The sequence below is a fragment of the Sphaerodactylus townsendi genome, linkage group LG05, assembly GCF_021028975.2.
Source record: "Sphaerodactylus townsendi isolate TG3544 linkage group LG05, MPM_Stown_v2.3, whole genome shotgun sequence".
Taxonomy (NCBI): domain Eukaryota; kingdom Metazoa; phylum Chordata; class Lepidosauria; order Squamata; family Sphaerodactylidae; genus Sphaerodactylus; species Sphaerodactylus townsendi.
This window is the reverse complement of record NC_059429.1, coordinates 11,517,784-11,541,522: the sequence shown is the minus strand read 5'-3', so window position 1 is coordinate 11,541,522 and position 23,739 is coordinate 11,517,784. Positions and strand designations below refer to the sequence as shown.

The window sequence follows — 23,739 nt, the reverse complement described above, 5'->3', positions numbered from 1 at the left end:
GCAGGAAATGAGGAAGAGCCAGCGCTCCTCAGTTTGCAAACACTGAGCAAGGCTGTGAAATGACCGGATGTTTTGAAGGACCTGGATTCATAGGGCAGTGATGGCGAACCTATGGCACGGGTGCCAGAGGTGGCACTTGAAGCCCTCTCTGTGGGCACGTGCACACAGAGTTCATGTGGGGGCGGAAAATCACCCCCCCCACACACACACATATCTAGGCTGGCCTGGGCCACTGAGCACGCAGTGAGCAGGGAGGACTCAGCTGGCGGGCCTGGTGCCTGTGCTCTGAGTGGCTGCTGCCCGGGAGAGGGAGGGCACAGAGAAGGCAGATATGCTAGAGAGGCACAGAGTGGTGCACACGGGACTTGCTGGAGGCTAGAGCAGGCTGGCCCCTGCTCGAGTGGGTGGGGCAGAGGAAGAGGGAGCCAACCGTTTTTTCTAAACTAAAACCTCAGCATTCAGGTTAAATTGTCGGGTTGGCACTTTGCAATAAATAAGTGAGGTTTGGGTTGCAATTTGGGCACTCGGTCTCAAAAAGGTTCGCCATCACTGTCATAGGGTCACCAAGAGTTGGAAGCGATTTGCTGGCGTTGGACAAACCGTTCACCCACAAACACGACTTGCTGTGCTTATTTTTCGGTCTGAAGCTGGGTGTCCTGATAGTCCACCCCTGATGAGCTGTCCTTTTATGATTGGCCTTCAGGGGTCTGCGTTTCAGTTGCCCTGGTGAGGTAATCCCTGAAGTGCCTTACTCCTTTTATCATGGCACTTGAGATGAAGGCCATAGGACAGTGATGGCGAACCTTTTCAAGACCAAGTGCCCAAATTGCAACCCAAAACCCATTTATTTATCGCTAAGTGCCAACACGGCAATTTAACTTGAATACTGAGTTTTAGTTTAGAAAAAAACGGTTAGCTCCGAGGTGTGCATTACTCAGGAGTAAGTTTGGTGGTAGTTGGTGGCTTTGCTTTGAAGCAACCATGCAACTCTTCCAACGGGTGAATCATGACCCTAGGAGGGTTTACTCAGAAGCAAGCCCCATTGCCAGCAACCAGAAGCAAGCCCCATTGCCAGCAACCAAGCTTACTCTCAGGTAAAGGATCACACTTTAGTTCTTTGCATGAAAATCAGTGGGGTTTAACAGCGCTTAACAGGGTTACCTACACTGCTTCCCCAAAATTAGGTCTTAGGTTTAATGCTAATAGTCGAGCCCAGTGGTTCCAGGCCAGCCTAGATGTGTGTGTGGGGGGGCACTCTGTTTGCGCGTGCCCACAGAGAGGGCTCTGAGTGCCACCTCTGGCACCCGTGCCATAGGTTCGCCACCACTGCCATAGGATTTCCAGGAAGGCTCCCATGCAAGCACAGCCAAATCTGCTTAGCTTCAGCCAGGATGACATCCATCTCAGCCGTATCTTGGACCCCTATTTCAGTGTCTTTTTACAATTTGTTCTTTTAAATCAGGGGTCTGCAACCTGCGGCTCTCCAGATTTTCATGGACTACAATTCCCATCAGCCACTGCCACCATGGCCATGGTGGAGGGGCTGATGGGATTTGTAGTCCATGAAAATCTGGAGAGCCGCAGGTTGCAGACCCCTGTTTTAAATCCTTTCTCTGCTAGTTCCTGGGAGGGTTGAAAAGCATGATTTTTGAAGGAACGGTTATTGTGCTGGTTTGTTGCATTTGCTGGTGTGTATATATATTTTATTCATGTTACACAGCTTGGGCCCTACGTTTTTGTGGTGGAAAGGGAGGCTGTAAATAGACACGTATCCAAATTATAAGGCTCGCGACCAACCATTACAAATTTAAATGTGAAGACAGTCATCTCTCCAGAGACGTTGCTCTGTTACTGAATTAGACTTTTTTTAATTTAGTGTGTGAAAAATTGCACCTGGCTTTCAACAGCTTCACATGACAGCGCAAAGTGTCATTTTTTTTTTTTGCATGAGGAATCAAAGTACTTAGGAAAGGAGAGGCAGAATGTCTGCTCTTGCTGGCGAAGATTTTGCTTTGCACCTCAGCCTGCTGTTTTCTTTTCTCTCCTCTTCCCCTTCTACTTTCTATCACTGGTGTAATTTCAGTTTCTTGTTCTCTTTTGGTCTCGGCCTGGTTTCGGAAGTTGCGGGACCCTTTGCAATATTATCTGAAAACTTTTTTTCAGAAGGAAAACCAATAATCATGGAAATTTAAACATTATCATATATTTTAAAAGGGACAATTAAACAAAATACCCAGTGACTATGGCAAAGGGCCATGCATATTTAAATATAATTTAAAAACTTCATTTAGAAGAAAAACAATCATAGGCTCATTCCGCACATGCAGAATCAAGCACTTTCGAACTGCTTTCAGTGCTCTTTGAAGCTGCGCGGAATGGCAAAACCCACTTGCAAACAGTTGTGAAAGTGGTTTGAAAGCGCATTATTTTGCGTGTGTGGCCATAGAAATTTTTAAATTGCAGTACAATTAAAAAGGCTATCATAAGCAAAGTAACATAAACAAAAGATCCAGTGACCATGACAAAGGACCACCTAACCCTAAAAATTAAGAAATTGTTTAATACTGCAACTTTTTACCCATAATGAGAGAGCAGAGACAGATGAACTACATTAGCTGCTGTTAATTTGTGGCGAGCCAGATCCCTCTGCAGCGCATCAATTAGAGCTGGTAAGTTTTGTGGGTGGAACTGACACATTATGTAGAAGCAGAAGAAGAGTTTGAATTTATATTCCCCCTTTCTCTCCTGTAGGAGACTCAAAGGGGCTGAACAATCTCCTTTCCCTTCCCCCCTCACAACAAACACCCTGTGAGGTGGGTGCGGCTGAGAGAGCTCCGTAGAGCTGTGACTAGCCCAAGGTATCCCAGCTGGCATGTGTGGGAGTGTACAGGCTAATCTGAATTCCCTAGATAAGCCTCCCCAGCTCAAGTGGCAGAGCAGGGTTCCTCCAGGTTAGAATGTACCTGCTCTTAACCACTATGCCACTGCTGCTCCTCTGTACCCCTGTAATCAAGTGCCATGGTTGAAAGGAGATGCAAGACATCTTAAAAGGTTGTCTGCTCATGGGTATATCCTCTGCTTAACACACCATACTTTAAATTTATTATAGTGTGTATTTTCCCATGTGGGCAGTTTTCTGTGTGGGAATTGTAGTCCATGAACATCTGGAGAGCCACAGGTTGCAGACCCCTGATTTAAAAGAACAAATTGTAAAAAGACACAGAAATAGGGGTCCAGGATAAGGCTGAGATGGATGTGCACATTTCCGTGTGAGCAGTTTTCTGTGTGCACATTTTTCCTCTTGAGTATCACTGAGTGGGGCTTGTACTGGCCACATTTGTCATGTGGGTTTTTTCATGTACCAAACCCCCCATGAAGTGCCCCCCCAAACCCCGTGGATCCTGGGTAGCATTTTAAGTGCAGTGGAGAGAAACAGGTCCTCCTAATAATTGGGGAAATATTTAACACCACCTCTACTCATTCATACAGATCTGTTGTTGAAAAATAGTTCAGATGCGTATAGCAAGGTGTAGTGATTAAGATATCGGTCAAGGGCAGCGGTTCTCAACCTGTGGGTCGCGACCCCTTTGGGGGGTGAACGGCCCTTTCACAGGGGTCGCCTAAGACTCTCTGCATCAGTGTTCTCCATCTGTAAAATGGATAAATGCTAGGGTTGGGGGTCACCACAACATGAGGAACTGTGTTAAAGGGTCGCGGAATTAGGAAGGTTGAGAACCACTGGTCTAGGGTCTGGGGAATCAAGGTTTGAATCCCCACTCTGTCATGGAACCTTGCTGGATGTTCTTGGCCAGTCGCATTTGGATGGAAGACCGCCCAGGAATATCATGGTTATGTGACAGAGGCAGGCAATGGCAAACTACCTTTAAATGTCTCTTGTCTTGAAAATCCTATGGGGTTATGTCAGCTGTGACTTTAAGGGGAATAACTAGTTAGATATCTAGATGCACACCCATGCACACATATATGTACACATACACCTGTGCACACATGCACATACACATATACATATATATTTATACACACACCACACATATAAACTAGTTTCTGTTGCTTAAGATTGCAAATAAAAGTGTAGCTTTAATGGAGGAACAGAAATGACGTGAACTATTCATACACACAACATGAAAGGCGAGGGGACAAACCTGTCCAAACAAAACTTTGTGCCATCAGAGGCATTTTTTGGGTGGTTGCAACTTTTCCAGCCCAAGGTACATTGTGGTTTGGCTTCTGATAGAATATACCCCAGAATACAGTGTCTCCTCGGGCTTCTCAGACTTTTATTCTCCTTCTGTGCCATGCTATTGAAAACATTTATCTTTGCCTTTGGCATTTAAAGCCTTAATCAGACTGTGTCCAGTTTATCACGGGGAGAGTCTGCTCTGACATGAAGCCACCTCTTCCAGCTGACCCCCATTCTGCTCTGGCCATTCTGCACTGTTTAGATTATTTGTTAAAATATTAATATCTTTTCCCACCAGCTGTGGGTGACTCAAGGCAGGGGACGACGGTCTCCCAAGCAAGAAACCAAGCAGTTAAAACTGTATGTGTGACAGACTGCAGAGAAAGTATGATTTTTAAACTGCAGTTCTTTCTGCAGCCATTGCTGTATACATTCAGAGTGAAGCATAGAGACCTAGGAATAGGTGGAGCCACCTGATTGGCTGTGGCCTGCACTCCAATTGGGCAAGTAACAGTGTGATGCAGAGCAGGGAGGAGGCTGTCTCCCTTATTAAGACAACCTGAAAGGCTTTTGGTCTGAATCGTTCAATCTGTTAAGAACTGTCTGTCTTAACTGAGTGAAAACTAAACATCTCTGAGGGGGTAGTTCTGTCAAAGTTTGTGACAGGCACTATTGCTATCAGCCTGTGTGCTGGGTGAAAGCAATCAAATACACAGACGAAGTGAACTGGTGGGAACAGTTTAGTAATAGGCTAGCTAAAGAGCCTTTATAAACTAATTAGAAATGTCTTCTTGGAAGAGAAGTGTGCCAGTGGGCCTGAAGTATTAGGATTCATTTTGGTTTACTTCACTAGAGTGTTTGTGTTTTATTTTGAGGGTTTTTTAGCTAGGAAGGCTGTGTGAGAGTACTGCAAATACGTACTAAGCCAGTGTTAGAAACCTGTAGGTGGAATAGCCATTAGCCAGAACCATCAAGGAACTGTACAAACTGAGTAACATCTCTGAAACCAACATCTAAGCTAAAGTACTGTGTTGGAAGATACAAAAAACTACAAGTCTCTGAGCCAAGCTCTCTTGTGAATAGTTTGTGTATGCATGAATCCAAGGCACACCATTAAAAAGCTGGTAAGATAATGCCCCTAATTAAAAGCCTGGGTGAAAAGTTGTGTTTTGCTGTGAGGCCTAAAAGAAAGGGTAGGCACCAGGCGAGCCTCAAGAGGAGTAGGGATTCCAGAGGCAAGCTCTGCCTAGTTGCCACTCACCTTACCTCTAAAGGCTGGGGTGCAAAGAGCAAGACTTGAGAGACAAATCTTAACTCCGGGGGTAGGGGAAGCTGGATAGAATGGCTGTTCAGCACCTTAAAGGTGAGAATCAGTACTTTGAAACAGAGCTCTCCAAATGCTGATCAAACATCTTCACGAGATGGTTGCACTAAGAATAGTCTGGGATGACCTGAGATCGTGTATTGGCTCATTGTGGGATGGGCAGTCTTTCGAGTGGGGCTTCAGAGGTTTAAACTAGCACCTTGATTTTGGATCTGGGGCTGTAGAGGTAACCTGTGAAACTGTGCCCAGGTGGAAATGAGTTGCTTCCACCAGCAAGCTTTAACCAGTTGGTGAGCTGCCTTCTTTCATACCAGCAGCAACTTCTGGATTATGGTTGTTAGGTTCTTATCTTAAAAGTTGCCCCAAAGTGTAAGTGACCTCCCCAAGGCCCTTCACTATCAGAAGAGGGGGAAAGCTTTCCTTTACCTGGCCTTCGATGAATTTTGTTCTTCACCTTTGTTTGTTAGAGCTCAGGGTTGTGGGGGAGGGGGGGTTAGTGCAAGCAGCCCATTTGCTTAAACTTGTTTATGGTGGAGGTTTGTTTCAGTGTGCGTTTTAATATCATGCAGTGCTTTGAGGTTGTGTAAAAAAACATTCTTTGTAAGTAAATGTCATGAGGTGGGGTTTTTATCCCAGTTGGGGTTGGCCTTTCTTTCTCAGATGGAGGCCCTTTTTAACCACCTGTGCAATTTGTGTGGTAACTTCGAATGGCTTCTGTTGGGAGAGGTTATTTGCTAGTCACAGTCATCGAAGCCTTGGGAGTCACTCTATACAACCGAGTAGGTTTCACGGTAGCCGTAGCCACCAAGGCCTGGTGAACCAGATACATGTATGAAGGATTCCGTGACATCTGTTTTCTCTTGCTGCAGTGTAGCTACATTAAATATTTAACGGCAGGTACAATGTGTTAAGAGAAAGCCAGTGTTTTGTTCCAAATGCTTTTAGCATCCTTCCCACCTGAGCTCCAGGCAGGGTTTGCAGGTAGACGCTTCCAACTGAAACATTTCTCAGCATTTGATCGAGTTTTGCTTTTCTTTGCACTAAAAACAGTAACAAGGCGGTACAGCCAACTGAGGTTGCTGCAACGGGGACAGGTGTTCTCTGTTCCTTTTCATGATGTCTTGCAGTAGTGGGAAATTCTGATTCTACCATATTTACCTGCATTTGCCCCTTCCTCTTCCCACTCTGTACCCTTCCCCCCAGGGTGGGTGGGCCACAACCAGATGATGGGCCCCTTTCCCTCTCCCTCCCCTTCTCCCATAAGGGTGGCTGAACCATGACCAGGTGATGGACCCCCTTCCCCTCCCCCTTCCTCTCCCCCCCCCCGGGTTGGTGGGCAGGTCATGACCAGAAGATGGTTTGAGGAAAACCTGTTCAAGTCAGCTGTTTCTTTTTGGAAGCACCAAACGGATAATATTCTGTTCCCAAGATGGCTTTGCAACCCCCCTGTAAGCTTTCATTAATTTGAGTTTTCCCTCCTCTCTCTACCCTCCCCCTCCCCCTCGCCCCACAAATGCTCAGGGCAGCATAAGCATATCCTTGCAATAGCCCTCTAGGAAGTTTAGCTTGAAAGGCAGTGGTTTGGCTCTGTGGCCAAGCAGAGATTGGCAGGCAAATGCGCCCATCTGTTCACTCGACCGTGTCGCCTCTGCCAGTTTGAAAAGCAGTGAGTTTCATGAATGAGGGAAACACCCCTTGGTCCTGGAAGGGCCAGAATGCGAATAATGGTTGGACTGGGAAAGCCACCTGCGGTTTTCCAGATAGCCCAAGTGGATACCGGTTTCTCATCAGCCCCTGGGTCAGCCGCAATAATTGGCCATGCTGGCAGGGGCTGATGGGATTTGTAGTCCATGAACATCTGGAGAGCCGCAGGTTGCAGACCCCTGGACTATAACCACTGTCTCTCAGCCCATCCTGCCTCATTCTGCTGTGTTTCTGCTTTGGGCGTGACTGAATTATTCAGTCCCTGCAAGCACAGAGAAGTGGCAGAATTAGCCTCTTGGAGATGGTCCTTCACAGTCAGCTCACCCAGAACAGTGACTCATCTGCCAGCAACGGGGGGGGGGGGGCAGGGGGCTGGCAGGGGACTCCTTTGAGAGCAGTTATTCCTTCCTCTGCCACTTCTTTAGAGGTAGAGCTTAAGAGAGAAAGCACGCCTTTTGGTTTTAATTCAGGGTGCGCTGTCAGTTTGGAAAACGCTGCCTCGAGCAAATGGTATCTGCCCTGTGGAGCACTTCCTGCTTCTTGCTCTTGAGCTGCCCTTTCTACGGTTGCCTCGTGCTCTTTTCTGATGTGGTAAAATCCCATGACTGGTAGCATATCGGACCTGTTAATGCGTTCATGTCGAGGCTTCCAAGGAGCTGGGACATCCCAGACTCTGCAGTACAGAAGGGAGAGAAATCTGCTGTAAAACTTCGGGACAAAGCCAGGCCTAGGTGCTGCAAAGATCGACAGAGTGGTTTTTGTAGCTTCTTTTGTACATGTGCCAGTGGCCATTTCTGCTTTCAGGTCCTGTGTCAAAAGTCAAGCACTGCTGTTGAGTCCCAGCCTCCAACTTTAATTTCTTTTGCAAGTGTGTGCCATGTCGAAATTGCAAAGAGAGTGGAGAGATCATCTCTGGTACTGGCTGTCTTGTATTGCAGTACAGGCTTTGGCCTGTGCTGTCACAATATTTGACAGTTGTTCGCTTCCTGTCTGAGCTTTGGGGTGGTCTTTGATTGTTCTTGGATGAGAAAGCCCAGCAGTAGAATTTGTGCTTAGTTCTGCAGGGAAGGGCAATTTATAAATTTCATTCATTCATTCATTCATTCATTCATTCATTCATTCATTCATTCATTCATTCATTCATTCATTCATTCATTCATTCATTCATTCATTCATTCATTCATTCATTCATTCATTCATTCATTCATTCATTGGGGCCTGGATAGCTTTAAAAAGGGTTGGACAGATTTATGGAGGAGAAGTCGATCTATGGCTACCAATCTTGATCCTCCTTGATCTGAGATTGCAAAGGCCTGAGCAGACCAGGTGCTCAGGAGCAGCAGCAGCAGCAGGCCATTGCTTTCACATCCTGCAGGTGAGCTCCCAAAGGCACCTGGTGGGCCACTGCGAGTAGCAGAGTGCTGGACTAGATGGACTCTGGTCTGACCCACAGGCTTGTTCTTATCCAGACAGGCAGGCGCGTGTGCGCGCGCGCGCACACACACACACACACACACAAAACTCAGTCAGATCCTGTGCTGATGGACAGGTGTGTGTTTCTGTCAAGACTGCCTTGCAAGGACCTTAGCTGGGGGGAAGGGCATTCGTAGTTTCAACCCCTCCATCTACTAGAAAATTTCTGGGGCTTCACCTATTCAGCCTGTCCCTTCTCTTTTTTAATGATGGGCCCCTTAGCATTATCAGTATCTGTCAGTACTTAAAGCATCTATGTTGCCATGATTTATGGGACCACCACCTTCCTCAGCCCTGCTGTATTCTTGGGGTACCATGACATTGAATCCTGTTCACTGTAGCAAAATTGGTTCCTCTTTGCAGAGGAGCGGCTGTCCACTCCAGTCCCAGTCCACCCACTGCCTTTCAGCTAACTGCCTTCTAAGGCAGTTTTAATTTGCTGCTGCGTTCTCCTGATCCATGATAGACTGATTTCTTCCCCTCATGTACTGTATGTGTGTGGGAATTTGGATTGGAAGTATCCCAGTATCTGACATGCCTTACCTGTCCTGTGCACAGTCCAAACTCCCATGCAAGGGTTCGCTTAAGAGGTGGTCTGGCCCCACCGGAGCATGACAAGGGACAGGGGACTTTTTTGATTCTGCCAGAAAACGGGAAGCTCTCACCGAGCAGAAACAGAAGCATGTGGGACTGACTGTTGAATCCGGAGTCTCTCGAGCCCACGGGATGGAGCAGGGAATAAATCCAGTTGTTACTGAGACTGCGGGTTTTATGCGAGTGAAAGGTTTTGCTGAGATGCCTTACTAGGAAAATGTGCATTTCGGGAGTGTTGGTGAAGCAAGACTTTGACTTCCTACCCCTTTTCTCCCTCTAGGCAAAGTACATCTCGCAGTGCATTGATGAGATAAAGCAAGAACTGAAGCAGGATAACATTGCAGTAAAAGCAAATGCGGTTTGCAAGCTTACCTATGTGAGTATATCTCCCTTGCGTAAGGTGTATGATTTCGTAGCCTTCTATCTTTCCCTGTTCAGGTATCAGTTTGCCCTGTTCCTCTGGAATGCAGGGACTGTCCCTGTATGCGCCCTTCCCTGCAGTAAAACTTTTTTTTTTCCTTTTGGAGGACACAGTGGATGAGGGCTTGGCTCATGCTAAATATGACATTGTGTTTCATTGGGCTGAAATATTAGAGATGTGAAAACCCAGGCTTCTCTGACAGCCCTTTTCCCAATAGAAAAACTGAAAATTTTGAGGAGCACTGCTGAAAAACTAATATTCTCTTCTGAAAGGAATCAAATGCCTTTTAAGAAATAATTTTATTCACGACGTTTAGTATAAAGTTTGTTGTGAGTCTGAAGCATTGGAGAATTAATTCCTGTGTGAACTCCAGACCTATCCAGTATTCTGAAGCGCACATTTAGGTGTTAGTGATTTTGTTCATGATTAATATGCTATAAGTCTGATGGTAATACTCTACGGAACAATTCAGTGTTTTAACATTTACCTCTAGCCCTAATATGATCAAGCGTTTCTGTCCAGATAGCCCACTTTAGTTTACTGCAAAATCTATGGCCAAGATTTGAGTCCAGTAGAATCTTAAAGAATAACAAGATTTCCAGGGGATAAGCTTTCGAGAGTCAAAGCTGTTACTCTAGAAGTCAGTCCTCCCCCACAGTGGCGTACCTAGGGAAAGTGGCGCCCTGGGGAAAACCTGGATTTGATGTGCCCCCCCATGAGTGGAGGTAGCCCTGCCCACCCAGCTGGGGGTTGCTCTCCCCTCCTGGGATTGGGTTGCTCTGGACTCAGGGGGTGGGGTTGTCCTCCGTGACAGCGGGAGTCCTCTGCGACAGCGGGAAACTCCTTGCTCGTCCCGCTTTGCTTGTGGGCCACCGTAGAGAGTGGGTGGGGCTAGAAATCAGGCTGCCCCCATGTGACTTTAAATTCCTGGGCCTTGGGCAGCTGCCCAGTTTTTCCAATGGGCAGTACGCCACTGGTCCCCGCTCCAGTCAAAAGGAGCTTTGACTCTCAAAAGCTTATGTTCTAGAAATCTTGACAGTCTTTGAGGCGTGGTTAGATTGGAATCTTGCTCCTCTAGTCCAGATCAACATCTACTACACCCGAAACTACAGCATTTATGGTCTTTAGTTTTAACTCTTTCCCCCTATTCCTATCAGATGGAAACTTAGATATATGTTCTGAGATCACATTGGGCCCAGTAGTCCAACTGTGTACCAATTATGATCAAAATGTTTGGGACCTTTTATTTTTTTTAACTTAAAGCAGTGAAATGTTCAAATTTCCCCCAAGTGTCTGCTTTCAAAATTTCTCAGGATTGTAAACCTCCAAGAATTACCTTGCTGGGTGAGATCAGTGTCTCTTTGGTTTCTAACAAATGCTTCCACCTTGACCACAAGGAAGCCAAAAAGCTGAAGCCTGTCACTGTTATTAAGAGATATAATATCTCTGCGCTGGGAAGTTTAATTTCAGTTATTGAGGCTAATATTGTTGGTAGCCTTCCAACTATGTTGTTAACTGCCCTGAACCCGAAAGGGGAGGGGCAGTCTATAAATTTAATTAATAATAATTATGATGATGATGAACCGAACTAATCTTTTTTTAATATGCTCTAAGCCAGTGGCCATCACCATTTCTTACAGCTCTGAGCTTAATGCCAGAACATTTTGTTGGTTTCCTTTAAATTCTGATGTCACGAGATGGATGAGAGAAGTACATAGATGCCTGTCCGCTTGTTCTGTCAAATACTATTGAGATCTTTGTTACTATGTTACTATTTTGATGAGGGAGTGAGTATAGCTTCATGGTGGAGCAAGGTTTGGCGGTATGAAGTATTAGGGCCGACCTTTTATTATTGTTGTTGTTGTTATTTAGTTTTGTATACCGACCTCCCCCGAAGGGCTCAGAACAACAATTTTAAAACATACTTTAAAACATAATAAAAACCGTATTCACAATAGAACCAGAACCATAAAAAAATTCAAATGGTGTCAGACTGCTCTCCCTCTCTCCCACCCCCGTGCCCACGGGAGGCCAGATGGAATGGTAGATGGACTCAACCAGGCTGGCCAAATGCCTGGTGGAACAGGTCCGTTGCAGGCCCTGCAAAAACTCTGCAAATCCCGCAGGGCCCTGATCTCCTTAGGGAGCCTGTTCCACCAGGTGGGGGCCAGGGCAGAGAAAGCCCTGGCCCTTGTTGAGTCCAGCCCAATCACTTTTGGGCCAGGGATCACCAATAGGTCCTCCAGTGGCGTCGGAGGTTAAGAGCTCGTGGCGTAGGAGGTTAAGAGGAGGCGTAGGAGGTTAAGCAGTGGCGTAGGAGGTTAAGAGCTTGTGTATCTAATCTGGAGGAACACGGTTTGATTCCCAGCTCTGCCACCTGAGCTGTGGAGGCTTATCTGGGGAATTCAGATTAGCCTGTACACTCCCACACATGCCAGCTGGGTGACTTTGGGCTAGTCACAGCTTCTTGGAGCTCTCTCAGCCCCACCTACCTCACAGGGTATTTGTTGTGAGGGGGGAAGGGCAAGGAGATTGTAAGCCCCTTTGAGTCTCCTGCAGGAGAGAAAGGGGGATATAAATCCAAACTCTCCTCCTCCTCCTCTTCCTCCAAGGATTTAGATAGCTGCTGCTAATCAGAGAAGACAGTATTGAGCTAGGTAGGCCTGTGATCCATCTCTCCTTCGTACAGCTCCTGGAGAACTCACAGTCAGGTTGTGGAGTATCTCTTTTACATGCAGAGGGGTACAGATTAAATCCTCAGCATCCCCCCAGTTAAACAAGTGTGAGGAAAGTCTCCCCCCCAGCCTCTTCCATTGGAGCAGACAGCACTCAACTAGAGGAAACAACTGGCCGTTCCTCAGGCAGTTTCCTGTGCATGGTTGACACAGATGCTACATGGGGGTACTAGTCATAAAGGTGGAGTATTAACAGTTACCTATTAAAGTCCGGAGTTTTATTTCCTCGGCCCTCCTTGCTTGAGATTTTCTTCTTGTTCCCCACAGCTGCAAATGTTGGGTTATGACATCAGCTGGGCTGCCTTCAATATCATCGAAGTCATGAGTGCATCAAAGTTTACCTTTAAAGTAAGTCTTCGAACTTGGGTTGCCAGACTTGCCTGTTGCCAGCTTCGTAAGCAGTTTTCTTTGGAGGTCCTGATGGCTGACTCGTGCCACCCCCTTCCCACTCAGCACGTTATCAGGTTGCTATTTTGAGATTCCTGGCCTAGGAAAAGGTAGAAGTCTTGTTTGTTCTGATCGTTAGGCACTCAGTTTTTATTCCAGTCATGCGTGCACCAAAGCTGGATTCTACAGTCAGTACAGATGATGTCCCTCCGAACCATTCATTGTGGGTTTTGCTAGGCCCCACCTCCTGGCTGCTTAATACAGCCACTCCTCTGGGTTCTGAGATTCTGACTTCCTTCCCTTGCTTCTGAGCGTGGATGTCATAACCAGAGTGTCTGGGAGTTTGCCCTCTCCTTAAAGCAGACATTGGGATTTCAAGAAAGCTCAGTTCTCCGGTGGCTTCCTGTTGTGGCTGTGACAGTGGCCCAGCTGTAGCTAATCCTATTGTGCCAATCACAAGATTGCAGAGCCCTTTGGATTTAGTCAACTCCTCCCCCCCAAAAAAACCCAACAATTTGAAGGCAATGTGTATATTAACCCTTGGTTCAAATTGTTCTCTTCACTGCACAGAGGATCGGATACTTGGCTGCCTCTCAGTGCTTTCATGAAGGGACGGATGTCATCATGCTGACGACCAACCAGATACGAAAGGTGAGTGGCCCTGTCCTGGAAGGTGAAGTGCTTTGTGGTTGCCTAGATGCCGCAGTCCTCACCTGCTGCTTAAGCCTTTCACCTCCAGTGTTCTTTTTCCTCCCTGTGTTTTCTATTCTCTCAAGCCCTCATGTGTGGGTGTCAGGACTACAACTCCCAGCAGCCCCCAGTTCTCGCCATTCCGGCTGGTGAAGCGGGAACCTGAGCAGGAGGCTGCAGCCAATAGGAACCACGCAGCTCCAAAAGCACCAATGGGGCAGAAGGGACAGGGGGACACAGGGGAGTTGATTGGTTACTGTTTGTTTTAAACCTAGAAATAAATACTGGAACTGAGGACAAGAATCCTCAGTTCCAGCACCCTGTAGCTATGGCGGCTTAGTTCAATAAAGTTCGTTCCTTTTCATTAAGTCAACTTTGTTTGAGTGTGTTCAGCCTTACATTGGGATCTTTCCACTTCTTACCTCACTTATTTTTTTTCTATCTCGCCTTGCCAGATAACTTGTTTCCCAAAGCGGTTTGCAGTAATTAAAAGGTGGTTTGCAGTTCATGGGAGAGGCAGACGAGGCTGTAGATGGAAAACAGGGTATATGTAGATGGACTGTCACAATCCCAGACTTGCTCAAAGACAGGAACACTGATGGCAAGCATAGGAAAAGCTGATAACTTTATTGTCTGAACTGATCAGACCCTTACAAATAACTCCAGACTTGCTCAAAGACAGGAATCAGTACCTGTGGCGTAGCAGCAGTGGCATAGTGGTTAAGAGCAGGTGCATTCTAATCTGGAGGAACGGGGTTCGATTCCCTGCTCTGCCACTTGAGCTGTGGAGACTTATCTGGTGAACCCGATTAGCTTGTGCACTCCAGCACACGCCAGATGCATGACCTTGGGCTAGTCACAGCTTTTCAGAGCTCTCTCAGCCCCATCCGTCTTACATGGTGTTTGTTGTGAGGGGGGAAGGGAAAGGAGATTGTAAGCCCCTTTGAGTCTCCTGCAGGAGAGAAAAGGGAGATATAAATCCAGACTCGTCCTCTTCTTCTTCTGTCGATGACAAGCATAGGAAAAGCTGATAACATTATTGTCTGAACTGGGCAGACACGTACAAGCAGCAGATCATATGTTCTCAACCAGAATATGTCAGACCCTTCCCTTCCCTTCCCTTCCCTTCCCTTCCCTCCCACCCCACCCCACCCCCACCCCCTACACTACTCAGGCAGTACACACTCACAACTCCCAGAGAGTAGGAAGGGAGGGGGAGGAAAGAAGGCAGAGGTAGTTCACCCAGACAAAAATATTCTAAAAGCAGATAACATTCTTGACTTGATAACTCCCTTTCCCAAGCCAAAAACGCAAGAAGGTCCCCACTAACAAGACAGATGAGAGGAGCTGAGCTAACTGAGCGAGGGTCATGACCAAGTGTTAGGTCTCGGAACCTTCACCAAATAAACCGACTCTAATGTATTGGTCAGTAGCATTTATTGAAGAGGGATCGAAGCCCCATACTTAGAATCATAGAATAATAGAAACACAGAATTGGAAGAGACCCCAAGGGCCCTCAAGTCCAACCCCCTGCAGGGACACACCATCAAAGCACTCCTGAAAGATGGCCGTACAACCTCTCTTTCAAAACCTCCAAAGGAGACTCCACCACACTCTGAGGTAGTGCATTCCACTGTCGAACAGCCCTGACAGTCAGGAGGTTTTTCCTGATGTTCAGGAGCACTTGAACCCAGTGCTCCTGGCCCTAGTCTCTGGAGCAGCAGAAAACAAGCTCCCTCCCTCCCCAACATGGCATCCCTTCAAATATCTAAACATGGCTGTCATGTCACCTCTTAACCTTTTCTTCACCAAACGAAACATCCCCAGCTCCCTAAGTCTCTCTTTGTAGGGCATGGACGCCAGACCTTTTACCATTTTGGTTGCCCTCCTCTGAACCCATTCTAGCTTGTCAATCTGTCATTCACAGTCCCCTTTATCCCCTGTTGAAAGTCCCCCTCCCGGTTTTCCAATAGGTTTGTGAAAAACAGTATTTGTAATACAGTTCTCATGGTACAGAGGTACCAGAGGAACCCTAGTTGTCTACAAAGCATGTGATAAAATAAAGATCAAGGAAGGATTGCACAGATGGCAGTGGATACATATGCAGTGGAACCTCGGTTTTCATTGCCTTCGGTTTTCATCGGTTTCGGTTTTCATTGTTTTTTTTCAGTGAAAAATTTGTCTCAGTTTTCATCGATTTGCCTCGGTTTTCATCGATTTGCAGTAAGGTGCAGGGGTTTGTGGAGAAAAATAACCCGGACTATGTTTATTCACCCAAAAATGTGTTTTTGCTATGTCTTTTGGAGTGCCTAGAACAGATTAATCGGATTTACATTGATTCCTATGGAAAAGTTTGCCTCGGTTTTCATCGGTTTCAGTTTTCATCGATTCTTTCCGGATGGATTGCCAATGAAACCCGAGGTTCCACTGTATCAGTCTGGTGACATATATCTTTCTAGCAGCATCGGTTTGTCACTTAAAGCAGTTACGTGGTTCTGGGAATGCATCTCAATCACCTAAATAACATCCCCCTGACATAAAAGACGCTCTCAGCTTTTAACATTTTTGCAGATATTTTTATGTGGTTCATTTCTTGGCATTTCTAAGCTCTGGTGCTAGGTCTGAAAATTGTTTTTGCTGGATGGTCTAAAGCTCTCCTCCCCCCTTCTCTCCCCCCCCCCCCTTAGGATCTCAGTAGCCCCAATCAGTATGACACTGGCGTTGCCCTGACTGGTCTGTCCTGTTTTGTGACTCCAGATCTGGCCCGAGACTTGGCAAACGATATCATGACGCTGGTAAGTTGCTGGAGTGGGGCCGGGCTGTCTTCTTTCTCTTCTGTCGTCTACAATGCTCCTATTGTTCTCGCCCTCTGGGGGAAGTTAACGTCTTTGGAGCCTCATTGAGGCTCGTACCGCCCCTTCAAAGGTCACTGTCCAGAGGATAAGCTTGGTACGCTCACTAATTATTTTGAAAATTGGTCGGGTGGGAATCCGCTCAAGAAAGCAAGCATTTAAGAAAGTAAGCATTAAGATATGGCTGCCAACATACCTGCAGCAGTGTGGGGATGGATTAGGTGTATTGTAGGGCTGGCGGGGGGTGGGGGAAGGTTAGTTTGTGTGGAATGACAGAAGCCGGACAGGTCTGGCTGGTGCCCCTTGAAAACTGGATGCACCCCAGAATCCTTTTTGGTGCTGGGGTTGTTTTGCATGTTCCTTCAAGGGAGCAAGCAAACAAAACCCCTGAGCTTGAGGACACAACAGGATGGGCCTGAATGTAAGAGAAGCGCTGGTGTGGTTCAGGTTGTTTTGCACGCTTGGCTGATTAGATGCCCTTGGAAGATGTCCAGAAGCAGTGACGCACAATCCCTGCTATTGTGCCCCCTACAGCTGACGTGAAGAGGGTACCACTTTAGCCCTCATGCCTAATAGTCGTTGGCCACCCTGTCCTTTTCCATGGATTTGTTTAATCTCCTTTAAAAGCCATCAGTGGCCATCCCCACTTTCTGTGACAGTATGTTCCACCGGTTAGTTGCATCCTCTGACCGGTTCGTCCCTGCCACGGTGTCATTGCCAGAACAAGCTTGATCCTCCTTGATCTCAGATTGCAAATGCCTTAGCAGACCAGGTGCTCAGGAGCAGCAGCAGCAGAGGGCCGTTGCTTTCACCTCCTGCATGTGAGCTCCCAAAGGCACCTGGTGGGCCACTGCGAGTAGCAGAGAGCTGGACTAGATGGACTCTGGTCTGATCCAGCAGGCTAGTTCTTATGTTCTTATGAATTGTAGTCCATGAATATCTGGAGCGCCACAGGTTGGCCACCCCTGTCCTAAGGTATCACACGTCCAGATTTAATTTTCAGAGGAGATGGATATCTGACTGCCAGCTGTTGCTGATTTTAGATAGATATTGGATACTTTTTTTATCTGCTGTTTTGGAGCCTTGCTTAGGCAACTGGAACCAGACCTTTGGTCGTGCCTCTCTGTATCTTATTCCTAAACTGCTGTGCAGCCTTGGAGAGTCATTTCTTTAACACAGAAAGCTCTAATTTTTTTGGGGGGGGGGCAGGAGGGTGAGACTTAGAGGGCAACCTGTGGAACAAATCTTGGATAAATGGCTGCTGGAGTATGAGGTGCGCACGGTTAGCTTTTCCTCCTACACAGTGGCGCAGGAGGTTAAGAACTCATGTATCTAATCTGGAGGAACCGGGTTTGATTCCCAGCTCTGCCGCCTGAGCTGTGGAGGCTTATCTGGGGAATTCAGATTAGCCTGTACACTCCCACACATGCCAGCTGGGTGACCTTGGGCTAGTCACAGCTTCTCGGAGCTCTCTCAGCCCCACCTACCTCACAGGGTGTTTGTTGTGAGGGGGGAAGGGCAAGGAGATTGTCAGCCCCTTCGAGTCTCCTGCAGGAGAGAAAGGGGGGGATATAAATCCAAACTCTTCCTCGTCTCTTCTTCTCCCCCCGGCAGATGTCGCACACCAAGCCTTACATCAGGAAGAAGGCAGTGTTAATCATGTACAAAGTGTTCTTGAAATACCCCGAATCCCTTCGGCCTGCATTCCCTCGCCTTAAGGAGAAACTGGAAGACCCTGATCCTGGTTAGTGTGTGGATTGAAATGGGATGTAGAAAATTCCACCTTGCCTAGAGTGTTTGTATATCTGTAGCCGAATTGTTGAAGGACTCAAAAAATAAACAGGGGAAAGACCAGCAGGGCATTTCCTTTGCCTTAGTCCAAAGCTGGACCAAACCAAGCCCTTTCCTCTGCCAGTGGAGTACACATCCCTTTCATGTATTATCAAAGGCTTTCACGGCCAGAATCACTGGGGTGTTATATGGTTTCCAGGCTGTATTGCCATGTTCTAGTAGCATTGTCTCCTGACGTTTTGCATGCATCTGTGGCTGGCATCCTCTGAAGATGCCAGCCACAGATTCAGGTGAAACGTCAGGAGAAAATGCAACTAGAACACGGCCATACAGCCTGGAAACCATACAGCACCCGATCCCTTTAATGCTTTCCACTCCTTTGGTCTAGTAACTACACTATTGGATTTTAAATATACTCTCACATAGCAAGTTCTATTTCCATTAAATTGGCATGATAAGTATCTCTCTTCCCTAATTCCCCTTCTTTGAACAAGGGAAATAATTAGGGTCTTCTCTGAAATAGTGAGCTGCTGACAAGGCCAGAATTCAACACAGAAGTAGATTTCCAGTTAGAAATTCTTGCATTTCAGATAGAAGGATTGGGAGAGCTTGTTTGCTGATGCTATTTTGGGGAGATGGCCTGTTTTTACACGCAGTCTTGATTCAAAGATGCATGTCTGCTCACTGAGGTCAGAGCGAACAAGGCAATCCATCTATAAACGAATGTGAACAATCAGTTAAAATACCGCCCCTAACATCAGACCTTCTTCCCTTGCCATCCCCAAGTATATTGGTGCTTGCTTTGAAAATCCTCTCGGAGGGTCAGGAGAAACTCGCAAACAAAATGTATCTGGGGGGGTGGAGGAACTGCCCCAACAAAGGAAATAGCACCTTCCTACTTCTGCTGGCAATTTTTGACAGCCAAGGAGGGAAAAGATGGCGATTCTCCCTTATTCCTGTCACGCCCGTATGGTGGGGAATTTTCTTCACAAGGCTCTCCCGCTCAGAGAAGGTTTTTAGGACCACAAGCAAGCTGCTTGGGGAAAGATCTGTTTTGCCAGTGGCTGGATCCAGGCTATCGTTTTGTAGCGTGGTTATAAAAGCAATCCGTGGCTTGCCGTGGAAACTTAAGTTTAACTGGCTCCCATGTAGGAGGGGGGGAGGGATGCCCCTCGACCTGCAAAACCCGCAAACCGTGGTAATGTCTGAAGCAGACTAGAGAAGCAGAGCTGTATATCACACAGTTGTTCCTTTTGGATTGAATTTGCATTCTGCCATGTGCTGGGCAGAAATATACAGCAGTGGAGTTCTTTTCTTTCTCAATGCAATACTCATCTGCCCTCCCCCCTCTTGACATATTTAACGAGGTACTGAAAGCATTGCTGTGGTTTTGTTATGTCTGTGACCCCTTTGGTTCTTCAAGCTCGCTAATGCGGATAACGCCCTCCCACTCTTCCAGGGGTCCAGTCGGCGGCCGTGAACGTTATATGCGAGCTGGCCAGACGTAATCCGAAGAATTATCTCTCCCTCGCTCCGCTCTTTTTTAAGCTGATGACGTCATCCACCAACAACTGGGTCCTCATTAAAATCATCAAACTGGCAAGTCTTAGCAGGCCCCCGGGGCGAGTCTCCTTGTTAGCAGAGGGTGCGAAACGAGAAGCAGACCTGTGGCTGGCAGGTGGAAGAGTTGGGAAGAGAGGAAGAGAGGCAGACGCCATGCATAATGAGCTTAGGGAAATGTTGTCTGGATCTAGAACTGTTGCAATCTTCCTGGGACAGAGGATGTTAGAGATCGGATGAACTGTAGAGGAAGGAGTCTTCACCCAGGAGCCTGACCAGTAAAGCAGGCCGCAAGGCTCCCAAATAACATCACCTGTGGGAATAAGATTAGTGATGCAGGGCAAAGAGATCAGACCAATTGCCGCGGGAAGCCACATCTAGCTGGCAAATTCCGAGTCACTCTCTTAATGAACCCACAAGCATGCTGTGTGCTGAACAAGGCCACCAGTCCGTCAAGCTGTGCACTGTTTGCTGACAACTGCTTTTCAGCGTTTCTGATACTGACCTTTCCCAACCCTGTGGCCTGAGTTTAAAAAAAACAACAACAACTGGAAATGCCAGGATTTGAACCCTAGGTTTTTCTGCTGGCGGAAGTGAGCAATGGGCCCTTCTGCAGAGGCATGCCCCCTGACAGAAAAGCCTGGCCACTCTGTCTCTGTATGATACTAAACTTCCACCTCCAAATGAAGAACCCCAGGGAGGCTCTTGCTTTGACATTTGGGTATTCATTCAAAGGCAAGATGGAGCAAAAGTCTTCCGAGGATGTTGCCTGTTGCATCTCTGCATGAAGTTATGTTTAAAGTGTGGCTCATTCCAGTTAGGAAGCACCTTCCTGCAGAAACACAGAGGTTGGCTTCTCTAACGTTTTACCTGTGCACTCTGCCCTTTCTGGGTTTTTGGCTATATCAAGTGCTAAATTACTCTCTCTAAACCACAGGTGTCAAACTCGTGGCCCTCCAGATGTTATGGACTACAGTTCCCATCATCCCCTGCCAGCATGATGATGACAGGGGATGATGGGAACTGTAGTCCATAACATCTGGAGGGCCGCGAGTTTGACACCTATGCTCTAAACATATAGAGAGTTCTGTGTCAATTGCGTGATGCCAATATAACCTTTAATTATTCTTAACGCTCAGAAACAAGCCCTACCCAAGAACTGAAGGGAGGGAAGGATGTGATAGTTCATCCTTTGTGAATTCTTTGTAGAGGGAGAAAGGGCCTCTTTGTCTGCGGATGCCAAGCAGGTTAACCAAAAGCAAGTTGAGGATAGACACAAAGGGCCCCTCAAAGCGCGCTCTTAGCTTGCAGAATTCCCTGCAGAATTCCCTAGCTGTGACGACCGCTGTAAGCAGACAAGGCAAATGGATGGAGGTAGAAGGCCATTGAGGCATTTAGCAGTGATGGCTAAATGGAATCTCCAGGTGCAGAAAAGTAGGCTACCTGTGAGAAACCATCTATTGTACACAAAGGCTCTCTTTGTGGACATATGAGTCACCTGGCTGGCCAGTAGCTTATTGGAACAGCAACGAAGGGGAATGTGGTGTTAACATATACATGCCACTGAGAAAGGTCAGGGAAGCGATGGGGAGGCCCGGGCTTTGGCTTTGGGGTGCTTTCTTCTAGTGCAGCAGCGTTTCTGTTTTCAGGACAAGGCGATTTCCCCTGAGCTCCCCCTCCAGCTCCAGGCTCCCCGTTTGCACCCTACACTACAGTTTGCACCCTACAGGGAGCAGCAGTGGCGTAGTGGCTAAGAGCAGGTGCACTCTGATCTGGAGGAACCGGGTTTGATTCCCAGCTCTGCCGCTTGAGTTGTGGAGGCTTATCTGGGGAAATCAGATTAGCCTGGGCACTCCCACACACGCCAGCTGGGTGACCTTGGTCTAGTCACAGCTTTTCGGAGCTCTCTCAGCCCCACCCACCTCACAGGGTGTTTGTTGTGAGGGGGGAAGGGCAAGGAGATTGTAAGCCCCTTTGAGTCTCTTCAGGAGAGAAAGGGGGGATATAAATCCAAACTCTTCTTCTTCTTCTTCTACACTGTTTTTTGGGGTTCACAGAATGATGGGAGGGGCATGTTTGGCAAGCGGCAGAGGTGGGGGAGTTCCTGAAATCTGACTGCTCTTTCGCTGCTTAGGTTTCAGAACTTTTTTCCAGAATCTTCTGGAAGTCTTCCGGGGTGGGGGCGGGGAGGGGGGAGTTGTGGGGGGAGTCACCCTTGGAAACTGGGCACTGGGTTAAATGGAACTTTGAGCTCTGGTCCAGCCCAGCGATTCCTGCCTTTGCCCTGTCCGCAAAGCAGTTTGTTCCAGGGCGATTATTTTTATTTTATTATATTTATATGCCGCCCTTCTCCTTGCGGGCTCATAAATGCCTCATAAAGGTTTTTGATTTGTTTTGTCTGCCACGGGTAGCATTTTCTCACCCTCTGACCACAAGAATTCAGCATCTCAGTCTCTCTTCTCTGTCTCATACACGCAGTTTGGCGCACTCACTCCGTTGGAACCCAGGCTAGGGAAGAAGCTGATAGAACCCCTGACCAACCTCATACATAGGTAAGTGGGCTGACTCTTCCTGGTTCAGTGTATTGTCGAAGGCTTTCATGGCTAGAATCACTTGGGTGCTGTGTGGTTTCCAGGCTGTCTGGCCGTGTTTTAGCAGCATTCTCTCCTGACGTTTCGCCCGCATCTGTGGCTGGAATCTTCAGAGGATCTGATAGTGAGAAAGCAAGTGAAGTATATATACCTGTTGGAGTGTCCAGGGTGGGGGAAAGAACCATTGTCTGTTAGCAAGTCAAGGGTGCAATTAGCAAGCTAGATTTACACGTGTTGAGTGGGATCCACCCATTAGCATGTGAGTAAAAAGAAGATAGCAAGGTCAGTAGGTGGGGGCATCTGAATTGAAGTAGCCTGGCCTTTGTTCCCTTTGATTGTTTACTGACTATAGTCATCCTGTGTTCCTGTGGAGCTGATTAGTCACTGCCTTGACTAATATTCAGATGCCCCCAGCTATTGACCTTGCTATGCAGCAGTGCCGTAGGAGGTTAAGAGCTCATGTATCTAATCTGGAGGAACCAGGTTTGATTCCCAGCTCTGCCGCCTGAGCTGTGGAGGCTTATCTGGGGAATTCAGATTAGCCTGTACACACGCCAGCTGGGTGACCTTGGGCTAGTCACAGCTTCTCGGAGCTCTCTCAGCCCCAGCTACCTCACAGGGTGTTTGTTGTGAGGGGGGAAGGGCAAGGAGATTGTCAGCCCCTTTGAGTCTCCTCCAGGAGAGAAAGGGGGGATATAAATCCAAACTCTTCTTCTTCGACCTTCATTGTTACTCCCATGCTAATGGGTGGATCCCACTCCACACATGTAAATCCAGGTTGCTAATTGCACCCTTGACTTGTTAACAGACAATGGTTCTTTCCCCCACCCTGGACACTTCAACAGGTATATATACTCCACTTGCGTTCCCACTATCAGATCCTCTGAAGATGCCGGCCACAGATGCAGGCGAAACGTCAGGAGAGAATGCTGCTAGAACACGGCCATACAGCCCGGAAACCCCACAACGCCCCAGTCTTCCTGCAGCTTTTAGACTGTGGCTGATGAGCTGTGTGCCTTCCACACCTCTCGACTCTTGCAGCGAAGCTTTTGTGTCTATGGGCTGGTGCAGCCACCCGCTTGCAATTGACAGCTTCTTCAGGGGCCTGTTTGTCTTTCACTGCCTTGAGCTGGTATGCCTCAAGTGGGCACAACAGTTCCACCTCCACAATATTGCTGCTTACAACGGGGGCAGGAAGACTTTTCAGTAGAGGAGAGGAGAAGGGGAAGGATGGAGCAGCTCTCTAGGAGATAAGAGGAAGGACCCGGCAGTATCTGCTTTAATCCTTCTTTCTTTCTCAAACAGCCAGCGCGCTCTCTTCCAGGGTAAAGTTCATTGCAGCACAGTCAAAGATAAAAATGTAGTGGGCTTCCAAGAAATGCAGCCAAGTGGACAGTATGTATACTTTGAACCCAC

General features: G+C 47.4%; 1 protein-coding gene across 2 annotated transcripts in view; it reads left to right on the top strand.

Annotated features, from left to right (window-relative positions):
- Nucleotides 1–23,739, top strand: part of AP3D1 (adaptor related protein complex 3 subunit delta 1) — an 83,489-nt gene that overhangs the window by 10,435 nt on the left and 49,315 nt on the right. For both annotated transcript variants that reach the window (XM_048497175.1, XM_048497176.1), the window contains exons 2-8: nt 9,577–9,672; nt 12,720–12,800; nt 13,410–13,490; nt 16,217–16,324; nt 17,996–18,125; nt 19,632–19,771; nt 22,211–22,284. In XM_048497175.1, coding sequence (XP_048353132.1) covers nt 9,577–9,672; nt 12,720–12,800; nt 13,410–13,490; nt 16,217–16,324; nt 17,996–18,125; nt 19,632–19,771; nt 22,211–22,284 — 710 coding nt within the window. The remainder of the gene's footprint in view (nt 1–9,576; nt 9,673–12,719; nt 12,801–13,409; nt 13,491–16,216; nt 16,325–17,995; nt 18,126–19,631; nt 19,772–22,210; nt 22,285–23,739) is intronic.